Consider the following 21,196-nt stretch of genomic DNA (forward strand, 5'->3'; position numbering starts at 1 on the left):
CTCTGCTTTCCTTCAGGCTGTGGACCCCATTGTGATACAACTCTTGATGTGAGAATTGCTCTGTTGAGATGGAAGCCTTCACTTTAAAGCACTTTCAGAGCCTTGGGTGGGTGGCTGAGTGTAACATGCAAGAAGCAGTTGGCCGAAGGGCCTAGGAATGTTCCCACTTTTCCTTTTTCTGTCACATACATTTGGTTTTGACACACTGAAACTTGAAATGTATTTAGCTGCAGCTTAAGGACAGCCTTACTAGAGTTAATGGGTTGGGTCAAACTCTCCTTTGGGGAAGCCAGAAATACATATCTCCCTCTAAGGCTCAACCTGCGTGACACAGTTTTCAGCTATACAGCTGATGGGAAGAGGCCCCTTTCCTGAAATTCTCTTCCATCCCTCCTGATCTTATCCTTGAGTCATTGCATTGCTCATTTGGCTCGTGCATTATTTGGCTGCTGCTCTTCTCTTAGCCAGCTCTGGGGCTCTGGTGAAGAAGGCCAAAAAGAAGCAATCCCTCCTCCCATCCTCGAAGCAACTCCAAAAGGCGCTTTGTTCCCACAAGTTGACGTAAGGGCCCCTTGGAGGCGCAGAATGCACCCTGACCATCTGCAGTCTCCACGATTCCACTTTTTTAAAAACTGCATTCCTATGATTTCTCATTTCCTGGAGGAAATGTCACAGCAGCAAGACATGAGTAATTGGGATGACATACTGTGAGCTTCTTTCCCTTTGCAGAGATCTGTGTTCAGGAGGAATCTGGAAAGAAAAATGTAACTCAGAAGAAATAGTCCCCAGATTAGAATCATAGTGTTAGAAGAGACCACAAGAGCCATTCAGTCCAACTAGGCTAGGCTGATTTGGATCTGGTCCAGCTTTCTGTTCCCACACTTACCATCCAGTTACTCCCATAGAAAGCCCACCAAAGCACCCTCCTGACCATATTCTCTCCAACTGATCTTCAGAAACACACCGCTTGTGATGATGAAGATAATATATAGCCATTGTGTCTTGTAACCATTGATAACTTTATCATCCATTGAGCTGGTCCAAAACCTGCCCCTGTAGAAAATCCTTACTATATCTTATGACAGCAGGTGCCATAGTTTAATTATATGCTGTGTGAAGACATAATTCCTTTCATCCGGCCAGCATCTCCCACCTGTCAGGTAAACTGAATGAAACCATTATGAGAACCATTATAAATACCCTCTACATTCTTCACAGCATGTTGCTCTACAGATAGGAAGCATATAAGTTCTGGTGGTTTTCCTATGCTCTTGTCTCCACCGTTGTCTCCACCTGACTTCTGTGTTAAATGGAAGTTCCTAGAGATGTGGTGAAGGAGGAGGGGAGCATTGTCCGCAGCCTACCAGAGGGAAAAGTAGGATTCCTCATCTCTTGAAGATGTCCCGTAGCTTTGTGATCCTGTTGTGAGCAGTACCTGTGAAATCCTGCATTGTGGTGCTCCCATTCATTTCTGTATGGTAGGTCAGTGTGTGATGACTTTATGGGAGACCTATTTCTCTGGAGCTGCTAGGCTGCTTTTCTGGCAAAAGATTATTAAAACTGCTTTTTGAAATCTTGCTGGAATGTTTCAGATGTGATGCTGCACATCATGGGGGAATGTGCATGGAAAGAATTTTGCATGGATTTTTATGAATGAATCAGACTGCTGTTTCCTCCAGCAGTCTTGAGAAAAAATTAGCCCCTAAGAGTTAACTTGACCAGGCTTATAGTGGAGGACACACTAAAGCTAGCTAATCCCAACAGTGGTGATTCTTGTCTTCAAAGCTATTTGCCAGTCAGAACGTCAGATTCATTATACATCTGTGCATTTGAGGAGCTTTTGTTAATGTCAGTTAAGCTTATGTTGGAGATGTTGTTATAAAACAGCTTGGCTTTTTCAGTTTAGGGGTGTTGCTAGCCTCTGCTTTAGCCACCAAACCAAAAATGCCTCCTTATTTGAAGACAGATAAGAACTTGCAAAATGCAAGCTACTCTGGCAGGCAAGGATGTCCAACGCTGTCTGGTTGTTTCTTCAGCCTGCAGTATCCAAATTCCCTGTTTTTGTTCAGCTAATCTCAGTTAAGAAAGGTAGAAGGCTGACCATCACAACTATCACCTCTGGTAACACTTAAGGCAAATTGCCCTTCTGTTCATCTGGGCCTCATCATACGCCAACGTTTTGTGCCTAGATTTATGCTAATTCTTGGCCAGGCCATCTGTTGCATTCTTCTCGATTGACAACGTGAATGACACTTGCCTTGGTGTGTTTTATTCTGGTTTAAACATCCTTTTTATTCTGCGGCAACTGGGGTCAGGTGCCCTCAAGTCTCCATTCTTTAAAGCAGTCTCATTGTTAAGTTGAGGGTCCAGTCTTGGTAACCCCCAGTGCTATGGGGAGGGCTGGGCTAGCTGATATAATGGATGTTTGTCTCTCTCAGCCTGCCCTTGTGCCAACTGCAGCAAGGTTTTTGCATTTGTAGAATGGGCTCACCTCATACCCTGTCATTCCACCCCATTGTTTTTTTCTTTCCCCAATTATCATGCAGAATTCCATGGCAGCCCTTCAGTAGCCTCTGCAGTCACAGTTGTTCATTATGAAAAAATCTGTGGATTTCTCTTTGTGAGGAATGGCAGGGCATCCCATGGTGGGGTTTGACATTTGCCTGAAAGAGACAGATGTGCGCTTATGTCATTTGCAGCAGGTTGGGAGTCCTCTTCAGCCGGAGCATGTGTAGAACTTGCTTTTGAATCTGGCCTGCAGTGTACTGCTAGCTGAGCCTCCGCCACTATAAACTTCACTTCATGCTTCACCAGCTGTGGTTTGGTGTCAGATTGCTGCCCCACAATCCAGCAGTGGTTTTCCTGCTTTTTTCCCAGGAGCTGATGGAAGGAGACAGTGGGCAGCGCTCCAGGAAGAGAGCATTATTCCATCTGTCTGCCTGGAGAGAAAAATTGGGTGACATGCCCATTGGAGCATCTCCATTCCACACACACAGCATAGGGAAACTGGCATAGCTATTATGGGGTGGGCAGAGTAAAGAGAAAGAGACATCTGATCCTTCATGGAGGAGGACACAGGGAAAGGCAATGACAAACCACCTCTGAGTATTCTTTGATTAAGGAAACCCAATGAAATTCCCTAGGTCGCCATTAAATGACGGACAACTTGAAGGCTCAACACACACTCAGAAGGAGAAGAACAGAATTTGGAAGGGATTTACATCTATAGTTACAGTTGGCAGAGCTTCTGGCTGTTTTAAACCATCAGTGGACAGTATGATTGTACCTTTCATAGTTTCACCAATTTGCAGTGGTGATACTCTGGAGTAGAGCTGTGTTGTTCTTTTGCCTGCTGCTGTTTCTTGCTCACTGACTCACAAAGCAAACAAGCTCTTCTCTCTGTGGTAGCTCAGGAATCCAGGAACTGTTACCTAGGGGACCATTGGCTGCCCTTCTTGAGATGCCAAGAAACAGGGCCCAGGTTGCCAGCACATGAGCGTTCGCTGTCTCAGCAGCCTCTTTATGCCGGGGTTCTGCACAAGCTTTTCCTGAATGGGATTGCTCTCAGATGAGGATATGTTGGATATAATCCTACACTCAGTTGGCCCTTTGAAACGTTTTGAGAAATTCTGGGAGTTTACAAAAGCATTATTTTTATTCTCTGACCATGGACAGGTCACTCTGTCTCAGCCTCAGAAGATGGCAACCCAAACCCCCTCTGAAGAAACTTGCCAAGAAAACCCCAATGATAGGTTCGCCTTAAGTTCACCGTAAGTGGGAAACAACTTGAAAACATACAACAACAGATCCTCTCTTTGTGAGCGCTTTTTGCCCTGACTGTCTCTATGCCCACCCTACACACCTCTGTAAGGAATCAAGGGATTCTGCATCCAGTTCTAGATTCTAAAATAAGCTAGCATCCCTCTGTTCCTTGACAATTTCCAGGGAACCATCCTTGGCTAGAGTAACTTTTTTCCAGACCTCTCCGGAGAGCTGTATTTCCAGGCCTTAATCCATTAAATATAACAGATTCCAGGCTGAGCCTCTTTCTGCTGCTGAAGCAACCACTTCCTTCTTACTTCCAAGAGACAAAACATAGCCAATACAGCAGTCTTGTGTGGGCAGCAAATGGTGGGATGGCTCCCCACAGAAAGCTTTTCCCTGTGTCTCAAGGGCTGCAGTATGTATTTTCTTGTCCTTATTAACAACCTCAAACACCATGTTGAAATAGCTGTTGCTTGTTGTATTGTAGAACTGCTCAGGATCTTAGTGATTGCTCCATTTGTGGGCTCCTGCAATGAGCTTGGAACTAGACCGGGATTGTCTTTTGCCTTGACTAAACACTCCACACAGATGTGCCAGGGCAGCAAAATGACCCTCTAAGTCCCCAAAAGAGCAGCTCTTTGGTTTAGAGCCTTTGGGATAAACTGCATATTTTTTCTCAAAAAATGGGGGGGGGGGATGTTACTTGAAGAGTCTGGTTTGGGGATTGTCTTGCAAAGGAAAAGGGGATTTGGGCTGTCTGCAGATAGGCTTCTCTGTCTGCTCGGCCCCTAAGCTGCAGGGGTTTGGGCTCTAAGCCTGGTATCTCGCCATCAGGGGTTGGATTGGCCATGGCTACCCTGGGGAAATTCTGCATGTCTTTGTGACATGTGAGGGCTCTGGAGCCATGAGCTGCGCTCTTTCCCCTCCCCAGCACTATGGAGCACCTGTGGCTCCTGTCTGCAAGCCAGATTCTGTCCTCCATCTGGCCTCTCCCAGGACAGAAAGGAGCAAATGAATTTGTTCTTTTCCTTCCCTTTGTCCTGCCTTCCGTCAATGGATGCTATCCTTGCACTGCTTGATTGCTGTGTTCCCCAGAAAAGAAGGTTTCATCAGATGGAGAGACAGATGAAGCTCCAGGAAATACCTGTCTGTGCTCTACTGCAGAGAAGGAGTATACTATGTCCATAAAGAACAAGAGACCCTACAACAGGAAAGCCAGCACCTCAAGCTCATTCAGAAGGTATTAGGATTGAAGTAACAATGAAAGAAGGTTAGGCTGATAGCTTGTAGAGCCTGGGCTTTTCCTTGCTCAGAGAGCAGCCATTTCAATGCCAGTGAAAATGTACGCAACATGTGCCTTATGGTGCCAGTCAGCTATGTCTTCACGTGAAGAAGCCAGGATGTGTGTCTTCAATACCTGTGTGCTTTTTAATTTTTGTTTTAAGAAAGCAACAAGTCATTTTAGCAGTTTTCTTCCTACTGCAACAAAACCTTTGGAAACTCTAGTTTTCAAAGGCAGTTTGCAATCTAGGGCTTATTCTGTGCAAAATTTAGACATAGTATTTTGCACAGAAAACAGTGTTTTCTGTGGAAACAGCAGAAAAGAAGTCCAATATTCTTCTTATTAAGGTTTCTTGACATTTAAAGAACATGTTTTCCACTATTTTAAGAATATTTTTGAATGTTCTTTCCATTCCTGCTGCGGTTGGGATATAATTCTGCCAGAACATGAGGGGTAAAATTTGAAAGGCTGATCCCAACCCATCTTTGAGCTTCCCACCTTGGCTCAAAACACTGTGGCTGTTGAGTGAAGAATTTATTAAAACCTGAAGAAAATTCACACGCCCCAGTTTTTGCCTTGTGGGTTTTCTTGCAAGTTCACTCTGTGTGCATGTGCTTTCTTCTTCTCAGAGGGCTGAAGCATGTGACTGCTCTGCTAATACCCCAGTCCTTAAGATGAACTGTCTTTACAGAATGGGTGAAAAGATGTGCATAAAGAGCTCTGTACAGTCTAAGGCACTTTGGCTGAATGGACAGTTCTTGTTGTTGATGATTGTGGTGGTGCCAATTACCCAAGGAGGGTTCCTTTTGTTCCGCTGCCTAACTCTCTAGCACACATGGAAGGGCCTCTGTGATTTCCGAAAGCCTTGTGGCCTGAGGTTAATGTCTGGCTGCCGAGTAGTTGTCTTGTCAGGAATTACCACGGTGCATTATTTATCATGCCAATTACTGGGTTAAACAACCTGGTCTGGCAGGAAGCACTCAAGTGTTTCATTGCTTCAGCAGCAGCAGCAGCATTGGCAGTCAGGGCAATGGGATGGGTAACATGGATAAAGCAAACCCCTGGTAATCCACCACCACAGTATGCTGCTCTAATCTGTGCCCTGTAAGCAGTTCCAAACATTTGGCAATGATTCACTGGATGGAGCAGGATATGCCAGAGCTTTTAATATTTCCCTGGAAGGCCAGGGCTTCCCAGCTGCCTCACTAGGCCAGTCTGAAGGTTGCCCCAAGTCTGGGTGGGAAAACAGGGGATGGGTCGTTGGGTGTAAAGTTGGTGGCAAAAACTAAAATTTAGTACTTAGATTCACCCTGTTTTGTACTGTTGCTGTGATTAAAGTAGCAGCTGCACACTGCTCCAGAAATTGATCAACTGCTCCTAGAAGACTAGGTAATAGCACCAGCCCACACTGTAAGGTTCTTGTGTGCTGCAGCTCCTTGTCCACAGTCTCCTTTCAGTTTGCAATAACAGTAGAGTATATCTAGCAGTTTCCCATTGCCTCTTCTAGCTTCATGTGGTCTACTGACTGGCAGCAGCTATCCATGGTTTCAGCCAACACGTATCTCCTCAGAGTGAGGTGAAGTCTCCTTCCTTGGAGTTCTTTAAACAGAGGCTGGATGGCCATCTGTCGGGGATGCTTTGACTGAGATTTCCTGCATGGCAAGGGGTTGGACTGGATGGCCCTTGCGTTCTCTTCCAACCCTATGATTCTATGGTTCTGTCTCACATGTAAGGCCAGTGTTCCTATCCCAGCCCCAGAAGTAGCTGTGCAGACCTCTGCCTACATCTGAAAACGAGGTATAGTTGCTGAGTAGTTACATCTGTTGAGTAATGGCAACTCTTCGACCATTCCTGTAAGGGAGCCAGCCATCGCTTTCTTCTACACTCTGTTGTATGTCTTCAAGTCATTTCCAACTTATGGAAGCCCTAAGGCAAAGCTGTCATAGGGGTTTCTTGACAAAGATTTTTTTTTTCAAAGGGAGTTTGTCTTTGCCTTCCTCGGGGGCTGAGAGAGTGTGACTTGCCCAAGGTTTTCATGGCCGAGTGGTATTTGACTCCTGTTCTCCAGAGCTGTAGGCTAGCACTCAAACCACTGCACCACCTTGGTTCTCCTCTTCTATCTTAGGAAGTTCATTTGTCAACTGGAGCATTTTCTGCAAGCATGCATGGAAAAGTTCCTGTGTTAGGTACCAACTAGTCATTCCTTTGAGGAAGGAGTAGATGGAAAGTGTTATCTGCACCCCCAAGATACTCAAGTGAGTGGGGAATGCTGAGTTTTTCTATTCTAAATGAGTTTGTCCAATGACCAAGTGAGGCAATAAAGGTGCAGCAACTGCAGAATTTGGTTTGTTTTCCAAATCTTTCTGGGGACGTGTGGCGATCAGGACCTTGGCACCTTGTCTGTTTCATGGGTTTCAAAACATAATTTGGTAGTAATCTGGATAGGAGGTGGTGCCTTTTAAAATACAGTCTCTCTTCCACCTTGACTATGGAAGAAGGAGCCAGCTTGTTCTCTGGTGCTCCAGAGGGTAAGACATTAACCAGTGGGTTCAAATTACAAGAAAGGAGATTCCAACTGAACATTGGAAAGAAATGCTAACTGTGAACCATCACTTTTATCAGACTTTTGGCTACCATGTCGGTCAGGCACAGTCTTTGAACACTGGACCAGACAGGGCAGTGTTTCTGAGCCCTAAGCGACTCCATTATATTTTTCAGTTTGGTGCATTTTTCCTCCTCCTCCCTGCCCTCCGCTCGTTCTTTAAGGGCTGTTCAGCCTCTTGTTCTTTCTATTCATTGTGCAAACATTCCTTACTCTTCCAGCGCAATTTTGGCCTGTTTAATTGCTTTTGTAGAAAGCTCTCACCCATAGTGTAGCGCAGCAGAACGGAGCAGTTCCACGCATTCTTTCTGCTGGGTTGGTTCTTGGCCATCTCGCTGTGGCATGCCATTGTTCTGTGAGAGAGTACAGAGGGGGAGGGATGGGACACCTGCTCGCTGTTTTCCTTTCACATGTGTGATTGTGTGAAAAATCACTTAAAATTGACATCTCCCCCTTCCCTCCCCCTCGCAAATAAAATAACCTTTGAAAAATCGCTGCAACTGTTTTGTTCTGCCTGGAAAATCAACTTGGACAAATTAGTTGTTACTAATAGATGTTCTGCACATGTGGCACAGTGGAAACGGTTCAAAACAAAACACCAAGAGAAAACGAGAAAAACGCCAAACGCATAACCAGAAAAAGTGTAAACTCGACAATAAATAATACTGCGATAAATATAGGAAATACAAGACAACAGAAGCCTATAGGAAATGCAGCATAGCTAAATATCTCCATTTTGTTTAACTGCTCTCAAGTCAACTTTGACTTATGGTGACCCTGTGGATGAGACATCTCCAAGACCCTCTGTCTTCCTCTGCTTTGTTTGCACCCAGCAGATTCAGGCCCATAACCTCTCAGATTAAGTCTATCCATCTGGTATGATGTCTTCTATTCTTTCTACTACCCTTTACCTTTCCTAGCATTATTGTTTTTTCTAATGAGTTGTGCCTTTTCATAATGTTGCAAAAGCACAATAGCCTCAGTTTGATCATCTTGGCTTCCAAGGAGATTTCAGACGTGATCTGTTCCAAGGCCCATTTACTTGGTTTTTTTGGCTGTCCATGATGCCCTTAGCCACTCTTCTCCAGCATCACATCTTAAGTGGATGGATCTTATCTGCCTCCTTCACTGTCTAGCTCTCACATCTGTACATAATGATGGGGAATACAGTAGCATGGGCAATTCTATCTTCAGTGCTCAGTTCTGTCTCTACTCCTTAGGATGTTGTTTAGTTCTTTCTTTGCTGCCCTTCCTATTCCTAGTCTTCTTCTAATTTCTTGGCTGCAGTATCCATTCTGATCAGTATATCATAGAATCATAGAATCATAGAGTTGGAAGAGACCACTAGGGCCATCCAGTCCAACCCCCTGCCATGCAGGAAATCCAATTCAAAGCATCCCTGACAGATGGCCATCCAGCCTCTGTTTAAAGACCTCCAAGGATTTGATCCAAGGTACAAGAAAGCTTTATTTCAGTTTCCTCATTGTCTAGATTGAATTTATGTAGCTCCTTTATGATCATTATTATTGTTTTATGTTCAGCAGTAAGCCTGCCTTTGCACTTTCTTTTGTGACTTTCCTTAATAATTGTGATAGCGGTGGTTTAGTGGTTAAGATGCCAGTTCTGATCATTGAAAGGTTGGCAGTTTGAGGCCCAAGTGCTGAATGATGGGGTGAGCTCCTGTCGCTAGTTCCAGCTTCTGTCAACCTAGCAGTTTGAAAGCATGCAAATGCAAGTAGATAAATAGGTACCACTTTAGTGGGAAGGTAACAGCATTCGGTGCAGTCATGCTGGCCCCATAACCACCAGAGCAGTCCTCTGACAATGCTGGCTCTTTGGCTTAGTAATGGAAATGAGCACTGCCCCCTCCAGTCAGTTGCGACTGGACATTCATGACAAGGGACTACCTTTACCTTTATAAGAAGTTTGGTGTTCTGTGTGAACAAGAAGTGTCTATAGATTTTACTGGAAACATTGGGAACTGAATCTAGGACCTTCTGCATGTACTGTATGTGCTCTGTCTCTGAGTTACAGTCTCAGATATCCTGAGAAGAGGGACTGGGGAACAAATCAAGGTATTATGGAAGCTGCAGCTCAGAGAAATGTATAAGAGTTCTCTTACGGAGAATATAAAGTAGCTCATCAAACTACAAATCCCAACATTCCACCAAATGGAGCCATGACAGTTAGAGTAGAATCAAACTACTAGAGCTGTATAGTACAGACACATCAACATAATCTCTGCCCTAATGATGCAAGCATTCCTGCTTAAGTGTGGTTCTGCAACATTATTGCTGGTATGGTATTTCTGAATTAGTATTTATCAACAAATAATTGTCTTATATGCCTTTAAAGCTTTATGCATAGTGGCAGGCAATATGCTTCTTGCATTTCATAGCCCTTTGGACACACTGTTCATGTTGTCATGTGTGCCATCCATGAGTGAGTAAGTATGGGGTGTGTGTAGGCGGACAGAAAGAGATATACAATCTGCCAACAACACTTCATGCATCCACTAAAAGGAGTTCTAGTCCACAAAAGTGATGCCCCCAGAAATTTGTCAGTCTTTTAAGGTGTCACAAGACTCTTGGTTGGTTTGGTTTCAAAACTACACAAGCCTAATAAGGCCTGGGCTCAATGTGTCACTTGTAGGCCCATTCCCGGGAGCTCAGCCAGCCTTTGACAGCCTGCTTTGGGAGCAAATTCAATTGCTATTGATTCTCATGTCTGATACACACTAAGGAGCCACCAGCTTCCCCCAAAATTGAATGTCTCGTGGCCCAAAGGGTGAAAAAATGATGTCGGCCAACTCCAACTGAAAAGGCATCCTTGGGACTCCCGTGGCCAATCCAGCCATACTAACAGCAACCCTGACTTCAGTGCTGGCTCTGATGCATAACCCTTTCTGTCTGAACACACACACACACACTGCTGCCTTAACCACTAAGCCACTGCATCACATTTCTTAAACAGGCCTTGATAAATCTGTTGGCAAGATCTCAAAATGGCAAGACCCATCATCATGTACATGACCTAAAGCAAAGCCCTTGGTTCCTCAGCACTACATACTTACTTTAATGCCCTTGGCACATCCATCTCTCACCACGTATTCAGGTAACAGTCCTGTCCTCCAGACCATTTTCAGTACAGAGTTCAGATCCTTTGTTGCTTTAGACTCACATACAATATACATTCTCTGTCTGAGTCATTGTTTGCTTCTGTAAATTCATGTGATTCCCACCCTGGCCCGAAGTCAACATTTTGTGTGCTTTAAATTCTAATTCTAGGAATCATTAACGGGTTTTGTTTTATTTATTTAGCATTCAGTAAGAGTCAAGGTTTGGTTTGCGATTTTTTGTTTCACCACAGGTGTTAACTACATTTCTGTGTGCACCTGGTTTAACACATAAATCCCATCAGCAATAAAGTGAGCAACGGGCTCATGGAGGAAGCAGAAATCTTGGACAAGGAGACATTCTTCATCTGCTTTCATGGCAGAGGAGCTGGGAAAGGTTGGCAGCCCACCTACCTGGTGTTTACCTGAGGCTAACTTCTGGATCTGGTCTAAACTCTTATTCAACAGCAGTGTCTTTCCTCCACATTGGCAGGCAGACAGACAGATTCTCTAGTTCGAGGATGTTGGTGTGTGGGGAGGAAGATGGCTTTTCCAAGGTTCTTCCAGCCTACTGAACCTTAGCAGGATTCGGAGTTCACTGTTGTGCCGTCCTCAAATGAAACCAGACACCGTGATTTTTTTAACAGGGCGGCAGCAGCGAATGGCTCAGCAGCCTAGGATGATTCTACATGAAGGTTGTCGTTTTGGATTATCTCAGTGACATGCTTCCCTCCTGCTGCGTTCTGGAGTCGCTTTGGTGGAGATGCTTTTCCCAGGGTGCTGCTAGCTGGGGAGGGGATCGTGGGGCAGCATTCCTCAAGTTCTCTGAGGGTCTGGTGGATTTGCCCTTGGACAGAAGGGTCTTAGAAAGCAGTCTTTGTAGGGTGAAATCACAGTATGGATCGTCAGTATATGGGGGAAAGAGAGAATGCAAGAGCGTTTCTGTCCAAGCAGAAGCCATGATCTACCATGCTGGTTTCCTGGATAGGGCTCGGCTAGGTATTTTGAGCACCACACAAAGCTGCTTGCGTTCAGGAAAGTCTTCTCTTTCGATGCCATGGTTATCCACAGCAAAGGAAAACAGGGCTGTGATGCTGGTGTTGATGCTCTCATTAGGAGCCTGGGAACAAAAATCTGCTCAGAGTTCCTCTTCAAAGTAGGTCAGTCGAAGGGGGGTCCAGCCTTTTGTGCTGACTCACGTTGGAAGCTGTTCCCAAGCAATGGAAGCCTTTTCCCAAGTGTAATGTTCCTGGTTGCCTCCCCTTTTCTTGGTCAGCGGGAAAGGTGTCTGTTGAAGAGCAGACCTATAAGAACATAGGAACTTGTCTGGATCAAACCCCAAACATATCTCATCCTGCATTTTGTGCCTCCAATGGATACAATCTGGAGATCAGGGTTCAATGCCCCGTTCAGCCATGGAAACCCACTGGTGACTTTGGGGAAGTCACATTCTCTTAGCCTCAACGGAAGGCAAAGGCAAAGCCCTTCTGAACAAATCTTGCCAAGAATAGAGTTGCCATAGGTTGGAAATGACTTGAAGGCACACAACAACAATCCTTGATAGTTTTATTTTTAGTAATGCTTTCCATCATTTTACCATTAACGGACTTAGAATTTTCGTGGATCCCTTTTTAAAACTTAGTGTTTCATTGGCCGTTCTCCAGTTGTCTGGTACAGAAACTAATCTTAGGGACATGTCAGATATTTTTGCTACAAGATTAGCATTTTTATTTTTCTACATTTGAGTTATTTAAGAACCCTTTGATAAATGCCATCTGGACTGACAGCGATTTGCGTAGTCTCAGTTTGTCCATGAGATCTAAAACCTTATCTCTTGTAACCACTGTTTGTCTCAGTGGCTTGGACTCCCTTTCTGAAGTTATCAGTTCAGACCCTAGTATTGCTATCCTACATCTTCTGCAAAGACCGATGAAAAGAATTCATTCAGCTTCTCTGAAGTCTCTTTTATCTTCTTTTAATGCTCCTTTAACTCCTTCATAATCCCACAATCCGACTGCCTCCCTGGCTGTTTTCCTGATTCAGATGCATTCAAAGATTTCTGTTTACTGTTGGTTTTAATGTTATTATGAGTACATTCTTCAGCATTATTCTTGCATCATTTCTTGGCCATTTACCTTTCTTTTCTGCGAGGCTGTGCTCTCCTTTTTGTCTTGTTTGGGCAACATCTGATTTCTGATGCTAGTTTTTAGGCAAGAGTTTATTCCATTTAAATCAGATTAATTAAAACATGATTGCGATCAATTCTCTGAATGACTTTTATTTATTTAAATCAATACTAAGGAACACATTATGTAGTCATTAGTTTCTAATAGATGCATGTTATTGTTTACCTGATACCTATTCAGAAATATAGATTTCGGTAGAAGGTGTGTACGCACTTTTTAAGCAATAAATCTGTTTCCAGATTAATTTTCAGTTCTTCCAAATGTGATACACCATGCATTTCTATCCAGAGTCCTCCTCCATCTAGAGTCCACCTCCCTAAATTTTCGGTCTGTTGGCATTCTTTATCGTTGCACCTAACATGGATCAGGTTTATTCTTCCATAGGTATCCTAAAGGCACCAGATTCCATCTGATCTTGGAAGCTAAGCAGGATCAGCTCTGGTTAGTACTTGGGATAAGAGACTGCCAACAAATACAAGGTGCTGTAAGCTATATTTCATACGAAGGAACTGGTGAAACCACCTTTGAGTCTGCCATATCAAAGAAAACCATATAAAATTCATGGAGTCACCATAAGTTCTCTTATGGCAACCTGAAGGTACAGAGAAAGAGAGAATGTGTGTGTTATCTCCCATCTCCATAAGCATAAAATAGGAGGAGGTAATTAAAATATAATTCAAAGGTCTGTAAATAGTGTTCATGGTGAAACCTTTGTTGTAGGCTCTTTTTTTGTTTTAAGCAGATTCTGAAATCTGATTTTAAAAACATGATATAAATGTTATAATACTGAGTATTTAAGTTTAAATCATTGATCTTTATCAACCCTGCTTTCTTTTAATAATAACTTCAACTACATTGTTTGTTTTACAGTACCATGTTGGTGACTTTGTGGATTTAATGGTGTCTTTACAGATCTGGAGTGTCTGTTCTAGCTGACTTTGCTGCGGTTTTGGTTTTGAGTAACCCCCAAAAGATTTGCCCTACCAAAAGCTGTATATTGCATTCATTAATACAGTAATAACCAAGATATGAATCTATATTGCTGAACTGCACAACTGGTTTCCAAAGAGAGGAGCCAGACAATCTTGTACTGGGGGTCCAGTATTTAGAAGCTGGGGCTACCATTGTGCCCATGATTAGCTGGTTGACAATGAGCCATTTGTACTGGCATCCTTGCCCCCTGCCAACCCAAACTACCTTTTTTAAACTGTCCCATTTCCAGAGTTTGTTTGCCTTGAAATAGCTTTTGCTCTTTTGTCTCATCTGATCATAGCAAACCAAATCCCCTAAACTCATTTTGCATTAAACAGGGGGCTGGGAATAACGTGGTTTAAATTTAGAAGTTTTCAGGGAAGCAACTGGGACCCTGAATGATATTCATTGCATCTTTCTTTCTTTCTTTCTTTGCATTTGAGAAAGAAGTGCTGCATAACTTTGATTTTTCATCTCCTCCTTGAAAACTGGCCCAGGAAAGGCAGCCTGGTATGTGCCAGTTCTTGATCTGGGGGTGGAATCTGGCTTCTGCTGAGTGTGGTTGCTGCTCTCCACCACAAGTGTGAATGCCATCTTGGAAACCTGAGAGCAGCCGGCTGCATCTCCAGCCCACTCAGCTTCTGAAGGTCTCCAGCTCTTTTGATCTCTCCCAGTCCTGGTTGAGACTCTTGGCACTGAGCTGTGCAGCATTAAAGAGTTTTCCATTCCTCTTCTTGGGGCCAGGTGTGGAGGCGGGCGATTTGTGTTTCTCAGGATAAACCTAATGTTTAAAAATGTGAAATGCAATATGGAGAGGTCATAATTCTGTGACAGAGTCGTATATATCTGTTCACCTCTCCCCCACTCTAAAAAGCTCTATATAGGCATACCTTGTTAAACAAAGTCCAAAACACATTGCAGAAATAATCTAGTTTGAGACCACTTTTAACTGCCCTGGCTCAATGCTAGGGAATTTTGGGGACTATAGTTTTGTGAGACATTTAGCCTTCTCTGTCAGAGAGCTCTGGTGCCACGATAAACCACAAATCCTACAAATAATACCCCTCCATACCATCTGAACTGAGAACCTCCAGGGTTTTCTCCCTTCAACTGTGTCTGTCATTCTTTGGAGGTGGAATGGCCTTCATCTTCCCCAAGTGTCTTCCTTTCTCTAGGAGTGAATCCAGCTTGGAACCTCTTCATCCCCCCTGCCCTTGTTTTACAGAGAATGAGTAAGAGAAAGACTGCAACTAAGTGCTGAAAGTAATGGGTAGAAATGACACAAAAGCAGATTTGAACTAAACATTGAAGTGACAGTGAGAGCTGTTCAGCCATGGAACAGATTGTTTCAGGAAGAAGTGGTGAATGCATCCTCTGCTGGAATATTTAAACAGAAGTTGGTCAGCTGTCTGTAATGGATGAAGTAGTAGCTATATCCTGCATTGTAGAACCAACCTGGTGACCTGGGGATTGGATTAGATCACCTCTAAGGTATATCTTCCAACTCATTGGTTCTAAATCTAAACTACTTCTGTCATTGATCCTACATACAATTGGAAATTAGTCGTCTTTTCATCTGTGGATGTGAAATGTGTCCAGGGTTGTTAACAATTTAGTTAGTTTTGTGCATGCATGTATGTATACCCATGCACATGTCAGCCAAAGAATACCCAACCTGAGATTGTGAAGCTGTCTTGCTTCACAGGGCCCAGGCTGTAGCATCCCCCTTTTGGGTGTAGAGGCCATAGCGAGTGAATGTGACTTTGGTTTCTCTCTTCAAAGGTGCCCTGTTCCCAAAGCCCGGCACAGAGGATGAACACTGAACAAAAGAGACTTTGTAGGAAAGCTGAGCCACTGAAGCGCCTCGTTGGCAAGCCCCACACTTGGCGAGGAGACCGGCACACGCACGCACACAGTGTTCTCTGCCTGCCCTGATGGCCTTGCGCTTGTTCTTGCTTGGCAATGGGGGAATAACTCGCCTGTGGGGTTTTTTTTAATTGGGTAGGGAGATGTTACATTTCTCTTGTATTTCCCCCATGCCCAAAGCCAGCCTGGTCCGTCTCTTTTCATCCAGGCCAGTTCCACACCTGGGCAGGAGAGTGAGATGCAGGCAGGCTATAAGCAATGTAAGATATTGCTCCCAGGGATTCCTGGTTCTTCCTTGTGGTCTCATGGGTTCTGCACCTGCACAGAGATCACTAACCATCAGCAGCAGTGTTTCTCAGGCTTTCTAGTGTGTGGAGAGGCACAGTGGTTAAATGCCTGTACTGCAGCCTCTCACAGCCACAAGGTTATGAGTTTGATCATAGGCAGGGTTCCAGGGTCCACTCAACCTTGCATCCTTCCATAGATTGGTAAAATGAGTTCCCAGCTTGTTGAGGGCAATTAGCTTACACATTGTAAACTGCTTAGGGGTTGCTTAAGTGCATTGATAAGCGGTATTTAAATGTACTTGCTATTGCTGTTCAAACTGGCATTCCCCCTTCCATGCGTCAGGGATCAGTACTAGATTTGTTCCCACCCACTGAGTACAGCTGTTTCTTTCTTTCTTTCTTTCTTTCTTTCTTTCTTTCTTTCCTTGCTAAGGACCAGCCACTGATGTTTTCCATACAGACACATGCCCATGGGCCACCGCTTTGAGTGGCACTGATCTACCACACCTCCCATCCTTTTTCCACCAAGGGCAGTTTGATGTCAGGTAGGAAACCTCGGATCTATGTCTGCATCACAGTAAGACAGTGGGTTATAAAATGCTGCCATCCTCTGAAATTAGAGCCTCTCTTCTTCCTGTTTTTCCAGGACAGGGAAAGAATGGATAATTTGTCTACAATCTGACATCTTTTAAAAAGGAGGGTGGGGGTGACAGTAAGTATGGGAAAGCCCCCAGTCTGAAACCCTAGAGAGTTGGTTATGTGCAATGCTGAGCTAAATGGGTCACAGTGCTCTGACTCAGCAGGAGACAGCTACCTTATCCTGAAGAAGAAAAAGAAGCAGACACTGGTGATGTGGGGAAGGGGCATAGTGTTACTCTGGGGGAAAGACCAGAAGACCTTGAGAACCCTTGCTTGGGTCAGAGAATATGGTCACCAGCAGCCGCCAGAACACAGTACTTTCTGTTCTTCCTCTGACTCAGACTGGTTTGTCACAATGGCAGTAGGTCCCTTCTCCACATGCTCTTGCTGTAATGGCCCCTGTGCTGGAGCCTGTTGACATCTGGATAGCATAGCTTGGTTGGTGAAGTAGTAATTGTGCTGCTTTCACCAAGCATGGGCTGGATGGACTCTTAGTACAGTCGACCCTCCATATCCAAGGACTGTTTATTCATGGGTTCAACCATGCACAGCTTGAGAGTACAGTCAGACCTCCACATCTACAGATTTTGTTTTTATCCACGGATTCAAGCATCTATGGCTTGCAAAAATATATAAATTCCAAAACGCAAACCTTGATTTTGCCATTTGACCCTATTTTACTATGTCATTGTGTATAATGGGACTTGAGCATCCATGAATTTTGGTATCCATGGGAGGTTCTGGAACCAAACCCCAACAGATACCAAGGGCCCACCTGTCTTCCGATCTATGAGCTAGGACTAATGCAGGGTGCTGTTTCATAAATTCACTAATGGTTCTGTTTTCTGAAAGTGTGTGGTTGACAGCTTCTTTCTCAAATCAAGCCTGATCTTGTAGCTGTAGCATAGCAACGCATGAAGCCTGTTACTGAGAGGCTTGCATGTGAACGTTGAGGGGGGCACTGTGAAAGGGTAAGGCTTGTTTCCTTCTTGAATTGTCACCATCCTAAAAATAAACTGTTTGCAAGGCATTTCTATGTGACTTCAATCCATCTTTTCTTCTATGAATGCATAGGTGGAGATGTACTTTTTCTGAGCCAGTCAGAAACTGTAAGGCTGGTGTGTCTGTGCTCATTCATGAAACGAAGGGACTACTCAATGCTGGTGAGAGCATGAATTGGGTGCAGCCAGGTGCTGGTCAGCTCTCAGGTTCTGGCTGTTGTCCATGCAACTGAGGGGACATGGGCTGGAAGAACTCTAACACAGTTTTTTGGACCTGTTTGGGCAGCACCGCTGCTCCCAAGACTCTGTTAATTCTGCTTCAGTCTTTGTCTTCAGCAGCCTTGAAGCTGTTCGGACATCTTCACTTGAGCAGGAGATCCTGTGAATGTTTGCGATGGAGAATGATCACCTCAGCCTTTCTGGAACTGTTTTGGTTTCATTCTGGCTCAATGCCAGGGTTGTGGAAGTGAGTGATTTGGAAGCAGTTTGTGGCTTTGCTTCCTCTTTTATGTAGAGCAATGTTTGCCCCAACTAGTCTTGTGGTCCTGGTTTCCGCAAGGCCTCTGAGCGGCCCCTTATGATTCTATGATTCTCAAGCTGTGTAGCGTGTGGGCCTGGCAATTTCTTTTACCGATGTGCCAGGACTGCTACTGTATTTCTGTCCATTGAGTCCAACAGGTTCCCTCCTCCCTTTCTTTTGTGGAAGCTTGCTACTGACCCATAGGCAATGCTTTGAGACCAGCACTGATCCATGGGCTGCCATTTTGAGTAGCACTGCTTTACAAAATGCAGGTGTGCATAACATTATGCAGGACTTTCCCCACTTGATGAACATGATAATGGGGGTTGAGGAGGAACAGGCGATGGGCAAGACTAGGGGGTAGTGGCAACTGGTGATTTCCATGTTAGTGGGGCACTAAATCAGTTCCAGACTTTAAAGGAGCTGTCCAAAATACTGAACCTGTTTGGAGGATAGGGTTTGACACCTTGTACTAAAGTGAGGATGGTCTATGCCATCCTAGTCTCCATTTCTATGTATGATTGTGAGAGCTCAACAGTGTCTGTACCTCCCACTAACCAACGTCTTCCAGATCATCCTCCCCAGATCTCTCTATCATCTCTTGAATGTAATGGAGCATATCTTCTTTCTGAGACTTAGGCTGCCAGTTATGTTCGTACTCACAGCCAAAGTTCCTTGAAGAAATTCTGGCCACTGAAAGAGAGTGGCCAAAATCAACAATTCTCTATTTGGGGCTTGAGTCCCCTGTCTTTTCTCACGTCCTCTGTATCCTGTGTCTGAAGGAGTATAGTCATGTGTGAATCTTTAGGTACACATTTATCTGATGCAGGACTTGCTTTGTAGTTTCCACCTCCTGTGTGCTGTGTTTCTTTTTTCCAAGGTCCAGTATGCCACCTCTGCAACCTGTGTGACATATTACCCAAAATAGCCAAGTGATGGTCGAAAGCCAAGTGATGGAAGAATCTAAACTTCCAGGCTAATATACCTTCTTTTTCCTTCTTTCTTCCAGGATGTCCAAGGATACATTGCTGCAGTTAATGTTTCTGAAGTAACCTAGAGTGCTGGACTAATCCCTCTCCTTCTCCACGTGCTGGTGCTTGAGGATTATTACCAACTATTGCAATGGCACCATGGCATCCCTTGGTAGGTGATCCAGAGGCAAGCTCTGGTAGGCTGGTGCCTCACCACTCCACCGCTCCCAGCAACGGCTGAGGCCTGCATGTCCCAATGGGGGTGAGCAGCGCCTTCCCACAGGAAGTCAAAATCAGAACCGCTGTTAGACTATGACATCGTATCGACCAGTCCATGAGAGTGGCGACGTTGGGGGCTCTGGCCTGAAAGGAGATTATTTCTCTCCGGGATTCTGGGCCCAGAATGGCTGCTCCATGCATGCAGATGGCCCCACTTCCTCACGTCCCACCACGACAACTCCAGCCATGCCAAAAATGGGGGTGCGTGCCAGGATTGCCGACTGGCCCCCCAAGAGAGAGGGGCTGAAGGATCCCACCATCCCCAGTACTTCTAGAGACCTGGAGACCCCCACCTCTGTGCCACGGGGTTTCCAGAATGGACAGCTTCCAAGTGGAGCAGTGTTCCCCTCAGCGGTCAGAGGCTTCCAGCGCCTGGCCCGGAGAAGGTCCAAGGACACAGAGTTCCAGGATGGTTGGCCACGGTCTCCCGGGAGGGGGTTTCTGCCGCTACGGAACCGGAGCAGTAGTGAGATCACACTCAGTGAGTGTGACTTGGAAGAAGCGTTTGAGCCTCGGGTGTCCAAGCTCTCCAGCGGCTTGCCCCTTTTCCGGGAGTATGGGAGCACCTCTTCCATCGATGTGCAAGGCATCTCGGAGCAGAGCTTCTATGAGATGCTGAATGAGTTCCGCAGTGGGAAGTCAGCAGCCCAGCAACAGCCACCACCGCCAGACTCTTTCAGAAGTTCCAGAAACACCAAAGCTGAATCCAGGAATGATCAGGGGTTGTCTATTCTGGGAGATGATTTCCCCCTTCAGCACAAGGAAAAGTCCCGGAAGAAAGGCCCCAAAGGAGATGTGGCAGGTAGCGATTCCATTTTTAGGAAGTTGCGCAGTGTCCGGGGTGATGGTGAAACATGCAAAGCCCTTGCGGACACTGAGGAAGGGGTCCGATCCTGGCTATGCCAGAAGAGTTTTGCACACTACGACGTCCAGAGTATGCTCTTTGACCTCAATGAAGTGGTGGCCCGCCGTGCCTATGTGGCCCAACGGAGAAACACCACCACTGGCGCATCAGCCGCATCGGCCGTGTCCACTGCTGTCTCCCGGGCCTGTGGGTTAACAGGGCTGGAGCCGGCCCCTTCCTTCCTCAGCACCGAGGACCTGAACTACAAAGAGAACTTGGAGCATGACCCTGGGGACAACAATAGCAATGATCTTCTGCTCAGCTGCCCTCATTTCCGCAATGAAATAGGCGGTGAGCAGGAGCACAATGTCAGTTTCTCTCAAGCCTCAGCCAGCTCTCCAGGCGGTGGAAGCTGCGGGGAGGGCAGCTTTGCTGAGGTCTCTCCAGCCACCTACTGTACAAACGCCAGCCTTTCTGTGGTGGAAGTCCCAAAGGAACTCCAACGCAACATCAGTAGGCTGAAGCACTACAGCATTGAGCACGTGGACTTAGGTGCCCGCTACTACCAGGACTACTTCTGTGGCAAAGGTATCAGCTGCCCATGTCAGTTTGTGGTTCTCTCTATGTGTGGGGTGGGGTGGTACACTGAAGATGCTTCCAGGTTAAGGATATGGGAGTGTCTAAGCTTTCCACAGGAGGTGCCCCAGAAATTTTTACCTTTTTACCTGCAAGGATGAGACTCAAGAAATTATTTTTTTAAACGTACCTATTGATTAAAGTAGCTATATCCTGCCATCCAGATGTTTGGGCAGAGTACAATAAAACAATGTGAACAGCGAAAAACATATTTAACCATTTAAGAAGTTA

At 45.2% G+C, this 21,196-nt stretch overlaps 1 protein-coding gene across 4 annotated transcripts in view; it reads left to right on the forward strand.

The window, feature by feature from the left end:
- The window catches only part of SIPA1L3 (signal induced proliferation associated 1 like 3), a 79,299-nt gene that overhangs the window by 27,962 nt on the left and 30,141 nt on the right, over positions 1 to 21,196 (forward strand). For all 4 annotated transcript variants that reach the window (XM_089479331.1, XM_089479334.1, XM_089479332.1 and 1 more), the window contains one exon: positions 19,245 to 20,917. In XM_089479331.1, coding sequence (XP_089335457.1) covers positions 19,519 to 20,917 — 1,399 coding nt within the window. In that variant the 5' untranslated portion in view covers positions 19,245 to 19,518. The remainder of the gene's footprint in view (positions 1 to 19,244; positions 20,918 to 21,196) is intronic.

The sequence above is a fragment of the Sceloporus occidentalis genome, unplaced genomic scaffold (assembly GCF_023333645.1).
Source record: "Sceloporus occidentalis isolate IW3139 unplaced genomic scaffold, rSceOcc1.0.p SCAF_13, whole genome shotgun sequence".
Lineage (NCBI taxonomy): Eukaryota > Metazoa > Chordata > Lepidosauria > Squamata > Phrynosomatidae > Sceloporus > Sceloporus occidentalis.